The 13,301-nt window shown below is 39.6% G+C and overlaps 1 protein-coding gene across 13 annotated transcripts in view; it reads right to left on the bottom strand.

The window, feature by feature from the left end:
• The window catches only part of TERB1 (telomere repeat binding bouquet formation protein 1), a 49,773-nt gene that overhangs the window by 7,419 nt on the left and 29,053 nt on the right, over window positions 1-13,301 (bottom strand). For 11 of the 13 annotated variants that reach the window (XM_032854289.1, XM_032854288.1, XM_032854287.1 and 8 more), the window contains 3 exons: window positions 5,758-6,107; window positions 4,277-4,341; window positions 3,860-3,955 (listed from right to left, as the gene is read on the bottom strand). In XM_032854289.1, the coding sequence (XP_032710180.1) occupies window positions 3,860-3,955; window positions 4,277-4,341; window positions 5,758-6,107 (511 nt within the window). Of the gene's footprint in view, window positions 1-1,215; window positions 1,245-3,859; window positions 3,956-4,276; window positions 4,342-5,757; window positions 6,108-13,301 lie in introns of those variants that run through there. The other 2 variants (XM_032854298.1, XM_032854291.1) reach the window with 2 other exon arrangements.

The raw sequence follows: 13,301 nt of genomic DNA, 5'->3' as shown, positions 1-13,301 counted from the left end.
AGTGGAAGCAGTACAAAATTCCACAAAAATTTAAAAGCCAGGCAGAGAGTTTGAGTCAATGAGTTACAAAGAAGCACTGAGGGTTCTTTAGCTTGATGACTTGATAAAAAGCACATGTTAGAGAAGTTAACAGCAACATGCACATTATAGTTGCGGGTTGGAGAAACTTGAAACTGCAAGACTGCTAGAAAGTTGGTGTAACTGAGACATGAAGCAAAAAGGGTCTACGTGGGAATGAAAGAAAGAACCAAATCTGACAGAATAGAAATAGGAGATGTAAAGACATAAAAAAGTTTATAGATGACTGAAATCTGGGAGGCCAAAAGAATAGCAACAACAAGAAATGGAGTGGCTGGAGGGAAGGCAATTTAAGAGGGAAGAAGATATTATTTTAAATACATCAAGCTTAAAGTAAAAACAAGATACTGAATAATGTCCTGGATACAGCTGGAAATGGAGGAATGAGGCTATAACTGGTTCAAGGTAGAAGCCAAGTATAGAGACACAGATTTGAAAATCAGTAAAATGACAGCTGATGCCAGTGGCGCTGAGAAAGTGCTACAGAGTATGTTTGGGGGAAATAACAGTAGAAATTTGGCAGAAAGAGAGAGATAAAGTAATGAAGGTGATAAAATGGAGTGGTTTTTAGACTTTTTGAGGTAAGGATTGAGATCTATTCATCTTTTTTTTTTTTTTAAAGATTTTATTTATTTCACAGACCGAGAGATCACAAGTAGGCAGAGAGGCAGGCAGAGAGAGAGGAGGAAGCAGGCTCCCTGCAGAGCCGAGAGCCTGATGTGGGGCTCGATCCCAGGACCCTGGGATCACGACCCGAGCCAAAGGCAGAGGTTCAACCCACTGAGCCACCCAGGCGCCCCGAGATCTATTCGTCTTTGATACCCATGCCTGCCATGGAAGAAACACTCCCTAAGTATCCATGAAATGAATGAATCATCAATGAAGAAAGGAACGAAGAGAAAACCATCTCAAACAAAGTAAGGGATGAAAGGGAGTTAATGGTTATAGAGCACCCACACTGCCCTCTGACATACATCAGATTAGAAGTTCCCAAACTTGGGGTGCCTGGGTGGCTCAGTGGGTTAAAGCCTCTGCCTTTGTTTCGGGTCATGATCCCAGGGTCCTGGGATGGAGCCCCGCATCAGGATCTCTGCTAGGGATCTCTGCTTGGCAGGGAGCCTGCTTCCTCCTCTCTCTCTGCCGGCTTCTCTACCTACTTGTGATCTCTGTCAAATAAATAAATAAAATAAAATAAAATAAAATAAAATAAAATAAAATAAGTTCCCAAACTTTCCCAGTTCATGGCATCCTTAAGTTCTTGGTGATTTTTTATGGCACCCCTGGGTCAAAAGAAATACTGATTTGCCTGTTAAGTCCAAAACAATTTAATAAGTATTTATGTTCTAATAACTTAGTAGCCATTTGAAAAAATAATATACCTAAATTGAAAATAATAGGGGCACCTGGGCAGCCAAGTTGATTGGGTGTCTGACTCTTGATTTTGGCTCAGGTCGGAATCTTAGGGTCATGGGGTTAAACCCTGAGCTGGGCTCCATACACAGTGCAGAGTGTTCTTGTCCCTCTCCCTTTGCTTCTCCCCCTCTCGCAAGCCCTCTCTTTCCTCTCTCAAATAAATAAGGAAGTAAAATTAGGGGTGCCTGGGTGACTCAGTCGGTTAAGCATCTACCTTCTGCTCAGGTCATGATCCCAGGGTCCTGGGATCCAGGCCCATGTCAGGCTCCCTGAGTCTACTTGTTCTCTCTCTGAGTCCCCTCACCCCAATCATGCTTGCTCACACTCTCTCTCAAATAAATAAAATCTTTTTTTTTAAGTTAAAAAAAGAAAATAATATTTAGATCTCATTCTTACTAACCACAATCATTCCTAATGGGATATGTGCATCTCATAGGTACAGCACAACTTCTCAAACCTTGGAATCTGACACTGCCACCCTCATTTCCTGTTCCCTGTTATTTTCATGTGGTGCTTGCTTTTTATCAAAACCACTGAAAGCCAGACTCCACAAAGACATCATCAGGGGGAATGTAGTGCAATCTAATGCTGAAACTGTAAATGACTTTGAGCTAGTAGTGCCTGTGGTATCCAAAAGATGTTAGCTATTTTGCGTTTCACTTAAAATTTAAAGTATTGTGTAGTGCCCTTTTGAGTTCGCCGCATACCTCCAGGGAGCACAGGTGGATGATATGGGAAGTGTGTCTTTAAACTACTGAGAGGAGAGGACTTCAAGGAACTGCAGTCAACAGTGCAGAAATACCATAAAGGATAAGAATTTTTTATTTTATTTATTTTATTTTTATTTTTTAAGATTTTATTGACTTATTTGACAGAGATCACAAATAGGCAGAGGGGGCAGGCAGAGAGAGGGGAGGGGAAGCAGGCTCCCTGCTGAGCAGAGAGCCCAATGCGGGGAGGGGGGTGGTCTCAATCCCAGAACCCTGAGACCATGACCTAGGCTGAAGGCAGAGGCTTTAACCCACTGAGCCACCCAGGTGCCCCAAGGATAAGAATTTTTTTAGAAGTCTTTGGTTTTGGCACAAAAAAAGAGACTTCAGGAAATCTTTAGCATTTAAGTTTAGTAGAATGGCACTAAAAGAAGCCAAAGTGCAGGGAGTTAAGAAGGGAATTAATATAATGAAAGGGAAAGGAGAAAGAACAGTTATCTGATAATGAATGATGGAAGAATAGATGAATGCTCAAAGAGACAGCAAGTCACATCAAGTATTTAATATTCTCTCCTCTTTTTTGAAATTTTTAATTTTAAGATTTTTTTTTAATTTGACAGAGACAGAGATCACAAGTAGACAGAGCAGCAGGCAGAGAGAGGGAGGAAGCAGGCTCCCCGCTGAGCAGAGAGCCCGATGCGGGGCTCTATCCCAGGACCCCAAGATCACGACCCGAGCCGAAGGCAGAGGCTTTAACCCACTGAGCCACCCAGGCGCCCCCCACAACTTTTAAAAGTTTTTATTGACTTAAGTAATCTCTACACACGTGAGGCTCAAACCCACAACCCTGAGATCAAGAGTCTCATGCTCCTCCAAATGAGCCAGCCAGGTGCCCTTAGATTTTTCTTTTTTAGATGAAGAGAAATGAACATAGTTTAAGGTGGGCCAAAAGGAGTTAATTAATAGAAAGGTAATGAAAAGAAATATTTCACAAGTATTAAAATGGGAAGGAAAAAAGAGATGGGATTCCGATTATAGCTAGATAGAGCTAATTTTAGAGTCATAGAGACAAACCCTACATCCAAGACTAAAGAACAGTGTTATTTCAAGCCTAATATAGAATAGCCTCAATTTTGCCCATAGAGCAGCGTGTGACACCAAAAAAAGAAATATCAGGGTATGGAGGAAAAGGGGCTGGGTTAAGCATTGTGGCACATTTACAGGGGCCTTGCAGAAAAAATAAAATAATGGGGCATGGAACACTATGAACATATATACATTAAATAGAGACATAAAAATAGATATTGTTTAATACTTAATGTCTTATGTTTAGAGCATTATCCAGAATACATACCTATTGGCTCTCTGAGAATATAAAAAACGTTTACCTAACTCAGAAAAGTTAAACTTGTAGATGTTATTCTGTCAAAAATATAATAATAAAGTATTAAAGTATTAGCTATGGTGATTCATATAAACAAATACTGGAAGCACAGGCAAATGCAGGTAAGTATTGATCTGAATATTTTATGATGTTCCAGATCGTTATTTTTCCAAAGGAAATAAAGTTTAAATCACACAGGCAGAACTACTACAAATCCTAGTTGACTAATATACAAAGTTTAATTGCAAAACAACTGTAATTAAAGAATATTTACCTGAGCATCTGTATTTTAACATTTTGGAATGATTGTCACTTGCTAGAAAACTGATGACTTCTTTATTTATTATATCTGAACATAATGTAAATGGATCTGGAAAAAAAAACTGCAACATGTAAGGTTCTTCTGATTAATGAAAATTGATTAATGAAAAGGGCCTGACATTTACACAATATATTAATTGTCAAGATTCTCATAAACTTTAGCACAGTACTACATATCCAGTCACCCTGGTAGATAAACAGAAAGGTTCTGGTTATCAGTAAAAGGTGACTGAGGCACTTACACCAGAAAGAGAGTCAAAGGTGTGGCTTATATGCTAGAGGGGAAATATATCAATGTACATTTTTATCTGTATTAGTCACCTAAATATGTTTTCTTAAAAACTCAAAGAAGAAATATTTTTAAACATACCTGTTACTGGTAACTGCTGCTTTCTATTTTTGACAACGGGAACTGGATGTTTAAAAACACGGTCACTAAAAGAAAATAGACACCAAATATTTAAAAGTAAACATACTGTTTGGTGTATGGACAAATGTTTCTGTAGGCAGTGGTGCAATTCTGGGTATTTGGCAGGCAGAAGGAGATGGAACCAGGGTCTACCAAAGTCTATCAAATTCTGCCAAAGTAGTGTTTGTAATGGTTATAGCCTCCTTTCCAAAAATGGCATTAAATAAGACTCTGGGGAACCTTGGTGGCTTAGTTGGTTGAGCATTTGCCTTGGCTCAGGTCATGATCCCAGAGTCCAGGGATCGAACTCCATGTCGGGATCAAGCACTAGTACAGCTCCCTGCTTGGTGGGGAGTCTGCTTCTCCCTCTGCCCTTCACCCTGCTTGTGCTCACTTGCTCTCAAATAAATAAATAAAATCTTAAAAAAATATATATAAACCACAAGACACCAAAGGGCAATACCACTGATGCCAGCAGAAACATGGGAAAAAAGTTTTGCAAGAGGAAAACACGGGGCACTTGGCTGGCTCTGTCGGAAGAACATGAGACTCTTGATCTCAAGGTCATGGGTTCGAGCCCCGAGTTGGGCATAGAGATTAATGAAATAAATACATAAACTTAAAAAAGGAAAGAGGAAAACAGGAAAGAATGAGGAAGTGAGGGGAGAAGAGAACAGAATCAGAAAGCAATAAGGCTGGTCCAAGAACATATCTCAATGCTTTCCAGTTCCACATTCCTGAGAAATCAATTTAAAACTGACATCAAGAACAGTTTTGCAAAGGAAAAAAAGGAGTTGTGATGATGTAATCCATCTCCCTAATATCCTGCTCACCCTGCAACCTTCCCAGAATGTAACAGCATACTCCTCAGTTTCCTACCTGGCACAGTAACCTTTAGAGGAGAGAACACAAGTAAGGTTTTAAGAAATGCGACAATCCCAGGTCTGAACCCATAAGCTACCAGAGGGAGAAGGCACATCAGCTAGAGGTGAGGTGCAAGGAACAAGTGAAAAGGTAAGCCTAAACCAGATTTTTAGCACACACTACTCCCTTTTATCAAATTAAATTTAGAAACTGGTTTTTGATACATTGTTAATGGATTACCAATGTGCACATTGTTACTTCAGGTATAGGGTTTCAGGTTATGTTTTCTGAGTATCCTTTCTAAAATTCAAATCTGACGTCACTCAATTTAAAATCCTCAGTGGCTCCCATGTCCTATGAGGGAAAACTGAAAATCCTGAGTGTGACATTCAAGGCCCTAGATGAACTGGCTTATACCTTCCCATCCAAACTCCATTCTCAACACTTCCATTCAGACTCCTCCCAAGACCATATTTTATCATTTCTGTATCCGAAGGTTTAACAGAGTGGCACACAGTACTGCACAAAAAAATACTTGAATAAATACATAAAAGTTAGAAACAATTATTAAACTATACCTTGATTGAGAAACAGAATTCTTTTTTTCAAAAGTTGTTCCTTCATGTAGATTTTGATTATAGTTTGAATTGGCTTTACATAAAGTCTTATTTTGCCCACTCTCCCTATAACAAGCAGTAACTGGATTTGCACTCTTTAACAGGTTCTTCATTTGGTGATCATTTGTACATGCTGTAGACAGAACTCCATGGGATTGGTAACTCTGAAGCTTTCTAGACTTGCTTTTATCTTTATCTTCTGCTGTAGGACTTCTGCCAATACTATCGGCATGGAGGTGTTTCAATGTATTTTGAATATTTATGTTCATAGATGAAACATTATGCTTATCTTTTTCTCTTTGTAGTTTTTCCTATAATGTAAAAATGACAAGTGAAGAATCTCAAAATAATCCATTTGCTTTATAATCCAATTTACACTCTCTTTAAATAATGTAGGAAAAGTTCATGACTGCCAATAGAATATACATAGTAAAAGAGACTATTTACATTAGAAGAAAAGGGAATATATTTAATAAATTATCTGGGGACAACTGGGTAGTCATCTGGGGAAAAAAATAAATTGGATCCCTATCTCAGAATTTACACAAAAATAAAGTCAAAATGAGCTAAATATTGTTTTGTAAAAAATGCAATGATTGTTTTAAAAGAAAACAGTATTTTAACACTATTAAGGGGAAGAAGACTTTTCTAAATATCACAAAGAATAAAAAAATCATAAAAGAAAAAACCAAAATATTTTTACAAAATTCTGCTACAGACCAAGAACAATGCGGGTGGGTGGGGGAGGAACTCAGAAGAAAAAAGGGCCAGAAGCCAAATGATATTCAACACATATACAGAGAATATGTGTGTTATATCTTGGCATATGATTTTTCTATTAACATTTATAAAAAGCTACTGCAATGAAATATGAAAAAGATTAATGATGGTGTAGAAAAATAGGAAAAGGAGATGAACAGTTAACAGGAAAGGAAATATAAATAGCTCTTAAACATATGAAAAAATGCTCCATCCCATTTGGAATAAGAGAAATAAAACCACACTGGGACAGCATTCATCTAGGACACTGGCAAAGATCAAAAGGGCACACAGAAACAGTCTTATACATTTACAGGTGGGAGTATAAATTGTACAACCTCTATGGAGAAATAATTTGACAGTATCTTTTATAATAAAACCTGTGCATATCTTAAAAAAAAAATCCTATAGGTATACTCGTGTAAAGGTAAGCACATCTTACTTTTATGTGAAAGTACTCAGGTAAATGCAGAATGTTAGTGTTATTAACTGCAACACTGTTTGTAATTGCCAAAAGTTGGAAATAACCTAAATGCTCATAAGAGAGAGCTACCATATCCACCAAAAAAATTATTCTGCAACTGTAAATAAAGAATAAAGCAGGTGCCTGGCAGGCTCAGTTGGTAGAACATGTAACTCTTGATCTCAGGGTCATGAGTTCAAACCCCACATTGGGCATGCAGCCTACCTAAAAAAAAAAACTTTTTTTTCTTTAGGGGCGCCAGTGTGGCTCAGTCAGTTGGGCATCCGACTCTTGATTTCAGCCCTCTTGGTTATCTCAGAGTTCTCAGACTGAGCCCTTGGTAGGCCCCACACTCAGCAAGGAATCTGTTTGGAATTCTCTCTCCCTCTCCTTCTGCCCCACCCCCGAAACTTTCTCTTTCTCTAAAATAATAAATCTTTAAAAAAAATTTTTTTTAAGATTTATATTTATTTGACAGAGAGAGAGAGATCACAAGTAGGCAGAGAGGCAGGCAGCGGGGGAGGGAGAAGCAGGCTCCCTGCTGAGCAGAGAGACGGATGTAGGGCTTGATCCCAGGACCCTGAGATCATGACCTGAGCCGAAGGCAGAGGCTTAACCCACTGAGTCACCCAGGCACCCCTTTAAAATTTTTTTTAAAGGATTCTATTTATTTGAGAGAGAGCAAGAACGAGAGAAAGAGAGTGCGGGCACGGGCACACACATAACCTAGGAGTGGAGGGGCAGAAGGAGAGGGAAAATCAGGCTCTCCACTGAGCAGGGAGACCAATAAGGGGCTCAATACCAGGACCCTGGGATCATGACCTGAGTCAAAGGCAGATGCTTAATGGACTGAGCCACCCAGGTGCCATTAAAAAAAATTTTTTTTAAATAAAGAGAGAGAAGTAAATAGGCAAACAAACAAACCAATAAAGAGGGTTTCCAGTAAATATGATGAATTTAACAACACTATTTATTTTTGGTCCTTCCAAGAAAACCAATTAAAGAACAGTTTTCAAAAAGGCATAAACCCACAAGGACAAGGAGAAATGAAAGAAGAAATAAAGGCAACACAAGTTTGGAAATTGGAGAGCAGGTAGGTGAATGATAACCTACTTAGCAGTCTTGATAAAGCTGAATTCAAAGCTGACCATCGGAAAAGCTAAGAAACTACCTAGGATGGGCTGCCAAACTCTCAAAAGGCTTGGGAATCGGAGGTGTTCGAACCTCTAGAAGAAGGGATGAAGATGGAGCTAAAAATAGGAAGACTGGATGAAAGTCTGTTTAAGAAACAGTTGGATTGGGGTGCCTGGGTGGCTCAGTGGGTTAAGGCCTCTGCCTTCGGCTCAGGTCATGGTCCCAGGGTCCTGGGATCGAGCCCCGCATTGGGCTCTCTGCTCAGCAGGGAGCCTGCTTCCTCCTCTCTCTCTCTCTGCCTGCCTCTCTGCCTACTTGTGATCTCCATCTGTCAAATAAATAAATAAAATCTTAAAAAAAAAAAAAGAAAGAAAGAAACAGTTGGATTACAGGGATGCCGGGGTGGCTCAGTCGGTTGAGTATCCAACCTGGATCTCAGCTCAGGTCTTGATCTCAGGATTTTTAGTTCAGACCCAGCACTGGGCTCCGGGCTGGGTGTGGAGTCTACTTAATTAAAAAAAAAAAAGTTGCCTTATTAGATCTCGACCCCTCATATATACACACTTAACAAGCAGTTGACTGACACCAGAAGGTCCCCTCCTTCCCCAGGTGAAAGGGGAAGTTTGAATCTCTGAAAGGGATAAAAAAGAGTTTCTACACTGGAGGACACCAAACAAAGCTGAAAGCAGAATACTAAAGAAACATATCTAAGCAAGTATTCACATACTGAATACTAAGACCCACAAGCTCTCTTCTCCCATTTTGATTCCAGAAAAATGGTTGACAATCTCTAGGCAGATTAGACATTGGAGGTTCTGCCCCAAAATGATCTGACTAAACCTATGAGAATCCATCATCAACAAATTTTCAGAAAGACTTTCAGTATCTGATTCTTAAATATGAGTAGCAACCAAAGACCTCCAGAAATATGAAGAAAGCTAGAGACGAAGGAAGGAAGGAAGGGAAGAGAGGGAGGGAAAGAGAGGGAGGGGTGGAAAGAAGAGGGAAAAAGAGGGTCAGAAAGCAAGCAAGCAAGCAAACAGGCAAGGCAGCTCAAAGGAAAAAGATGGGTTAGGAAGAAAAAAAATTTTTTTTAAGATTTATTTAAGAGAGGGAGGGAGAGAGAAAGTGAGACACAGAGTGCTCACATGAGCAGGGGGAGGGGCAGAGGGAGAGGGAGACAGTCTCCCCGTGGAGCATGGAGCCTGACGTGGGGCTTGATCCCAGGACCCCAAGATCATGAACTGAGCCCAAATCAGAAGTGGGATGCTCAACCGAATGAGCCACCCAGGTGCCCTAGAAGAAAAAAAAAAGTAATGAAAATTATCACTGAGGGGCACCTGGGTGGCTCAGTTGGTTAAGTGGCCCACCCTTAGTTTTGATGCAGGTCATGATCTCAGGATTTGGGGATTGAGCCCTATGTCATCGGGCTCTGGGCTCAATGGGGAGTCTGCTTCTCTACTTCTCTCCCCCTCTTCCTCCACTCATGCTCTCTTTCAAATAAATAAATAAAGATTTTTAAAAAAGAAAATTATTGATATATTTAAGAGAAGAATGCCAATGATGTCTTAAGTCCGTGAAATAAGAGTAAGATCATTTAAATGGAGTGAAAAAAGAGGATTTGGTAACTACAAATACGATAGCAGAAGTGAAAAACATATTTGTTTAAAAAGTAAGTATGAGGGGCACCTGGCTGGCTCGGTGGGTTGAACCTCTGCCTTCGGCTCAGGTCATGATCCCAGGGTCCTGGAATCGAGCCCCGCATCAGGCTCTCTGCTCAGTGGGGAGCCTGCTTCCTCCTCTCTCTCTGCCTGCCTCTCTGCCTACTTGTGATCTCTGTCTATCCAATAAATAAATAAAATCTTAAAAAAAAAAAAAGTAAGTATGAGAACACTTCCTTAAATGTAGTAAAAAGAGGACGACATGGACTCCAAGAAAGAGGAAATCAAAGTAGGAAGGATAAAAAGAGCATCTGTGAGATGATGGTAAAGGAGTATCCCAGGGTAACAGTGACAGTTGTATACTTGGCCTACAGGATGTACTAGTTATTAATTTATTACTCCTCAACATCCATCCCAAGCTTCCTTGCCCTACATTGCAAAACTGAAACTAGACTCGATGGACTGCTATTCTACAGCTAGCATTGATGTTAGTCTCTGTTAATAGCAAGTGCTGGAAGAACAATACAAGACTGCCAGAGGAAGGAGAGACTTTTTCTCCTTTTGGTGTTCTGTTGTTTGAGTGGTCGCAAGTAAAAGTAGATGCACTATGAGAGAGGTCCATAATTTCTTTCAGGTATAGCTGTCCAGTGATTTCACTCCTAGGTATTTACCCAAGAGAAATGAAAATGTAAATCTCACAAAAAGTAGTGCAACCCAATGTTCAGAACAATATTATTCACAATGGCCAAGATCTAGAAGCAATCTAAATAACCATCAACTGGTAAATCAAAGTTGTAGTACATCTATACTATGGAATATTCAGTCTCCCATAAAAATGAGCAAATATTGAAAAAACAACATTGATGGATCTCAAATACATTACACATTAAGTAAAAGAAGTCAAACACAAAAGATTATATAATATATAATTCCGGGACACCTGGGTGGCTCAGTTGTTAGGCATCTGCCTTCGGCTCAGGTCATGATCTCAGGGTCCTGGGATCTAAGCCTGCATTGGGTTCCCTGCTCAGCTGGAGGACTGCTTCTCCCTCTCCCACTCCCCCTGCTTGTGTTCCTTCTCTAGCTGTGTATCTCTCTGTCAAATAAATAAATAAGATCTTTTTTTAAAAAGGACGCCTGGGTGGCTCAGTTGGTTAAGCAACTGCCTTCAGCTCAGGTCATGACCCTGGAGTCCTGGGATCAAGTCCCACATTGGGCTCCTAGCTCTATGGGGAGTCTGCTTCTCTCTCTGATCTTCTCCCCTCTCATGATCTCTCTCTCTCAAATAAATAAATAAAATATTTAAAAAAAAATAAAAAATTTATAATTCCATTTATGTGAAATTATAGAAAAAGAGAACTAGTGACAGAAAACAGATCAATGACTGCCTGGGTCTGAAGACAGGGAATAGGACTGTCTACAAAAGGACACAAGGAAATATTTTATGAAAATATTCTAAAAATGACTATAGTTACACATAACTATAAATATACTAAACACTACTGAACTGCATAGTTTAAATGGGCAAAATGAACTATAAATTCAAAGTGAATTGTATCTCAATAAAGCTTTTTTAAAAAAGAATGAAATACTGATATAAACATGTATAAACCTTGCAAACATTATGCTAAATAAAGGAAACCAGTCACAAAAGCCCACATGTTATATGATTCAATTTATATAAGAAGTCCAGAATAGGCAACTAAGAGTGGTTTGGTGGTTGCCTAGGCTGGGGAGGTGCGGAGAATGGAGAATGGATGGGAGAAATAGGAACAATGACTGCTAAAAGGCATGGGATTTCTTTTTGGGGTGATAAAAATATTCTAAGATTGGTTGTGGTAATGGCTGCACAATTTTAGGAGTATACTAAAAACCAATGAAATGTATACTTTAAACAGGTCAATGGAATTGAATGTGATTTATATCTCAGTAAAGCTGTTACATATATATGTATATATATACATATATATATATATGTATCAAAATGTTTATTCTAGAGTTGTCTGCACTGGTCACAAATTGAATATAATCTTAATGTCCCTTAACAAAAGACTAGCTAAATAAAATTATAATCATCTATAATAATGAAATTAGTCATTTAAAAGAATGAAATTACTATACTGTCATACTAAGCTGAGCACTATGCTTTTATTTTTATAAACGTATGCACAGGGGCAGCTGGGTAGCTCATTCAGTTGAGCATCCAACTCTTGACCTCAGCTCAGATCTTGATCTCAGGGTTATGGGTTCAAGCCTTGTGTTGGGCTCACACTGGGGCTGGAGCCTACTCAAGAAATAAAATAAATAAAAATAAAAATAGGGGTGTCTGGGTGGCTCAGTCAGTTAGGCGTCTGCCTTCGGCTTGGGTCATGATCCCAGGATCCTGGGATTGAGCCCCACGTCAGGCTCTGTGTTCAGCAGGGAGCCTGCTTCTCTCTCTCCTTCTGCCTGCCACTCTGCCTACTTGTGCTCTCTTTGTCAAGTAAATAAATTTTTAAAAATCTTCAAAAAATAAAAACAAAAATGCATGCACATACAGAGACATTAAGTGTACATACACAGAAAAAAATACTGAAACATACATATACATGTACATATACATGTATGTAAAGAGAGGAATTAATACCTCTCCCTCCCTTCTCTAACTCTTATTATACAAACCTTAGATCTCTATCTACGAGGTCTCTTATTTTTTCAGTCATCATTTCCACTTTTTTTTTTTAAGGTTTTATTTATTTATTTGACAGAGAGAGAGTACACAAGTAGGCAGAGCAGTAGGTGGAGGGAGGAGAAGCAGGCTCTCCCATGAGCAGGGAGCTTTATGTGGGGACTCAATCCCAGTAACTTAGGATCATGACCTGAGCCAAAGGCAGCTCCTTGACTAACTAAGCCACCCAGGTGCCCCATTTCCATCTTTTAAAAATGTTTTTTCCCCCATGTTCAAAGATGGTTTCTCAAGTATCAACTGAATTTTAAATTTGAAACCATTAAAATCTGGTGGTTCAGTCGGTTAAGCATCATACTCTTGATTTTGGCTCAGGTCATGATCTCTGGGTCATGGGATTGAGCCCTGTGTCAGGCTCCATGCTCAGCAGGGAGTCTGCTTGAGCTTCTCCCTCTCCCTCTGCCCCTCCCCCCACTCACAACCTCACTCTTTTACTAGAATAAATCTTTTTTTAAGATTTTATTTTTAGGGGCGCCTGGGTGGCTCAGTGGGTTGGGCCTCTGCCTTCGGCTCGGGTCGGGGTTCTGGGATCGAGTCCCGCATCGGGCTCTCTGCTCAGCGGGGAGCCTGCTTCCCTCTCTCTCTCTGCGTGCCTCTCTGTCTACTTGTGATCTTTCTCTGTCAAATAAATAAATAAAATCTTTAAAAAAAAAAAAGATTTTTTTTTTAAATTTTATTTATTTGACAGAGAGAGAGAGAGAGATCACAAGTAGGCAGAAAGGCAGGCAGAGAGAGAGGGGAAAGCAGGCTCCCTGCTGCGAAG

The sequence above is a fragment of the Lontra canadensis genome, unplaced genomic scaffold (genome assembly GCF_010015895.1).
Source record: "Lontra canadensis isolate GAN:19392208 unplaced genomic scaffold, GSC_riverotter_1.0 scaffold8, whole genome shotgun sequence".
Lineage (NCBI taxonomy): Eukaryota > Metazoa > Chordata > Mammalia > Carnivora > Mustelidae > Lontra > Lontra canadensis.
This window is presented reverse-complemented; position numbering and strand designations above follow the sequence as displayed.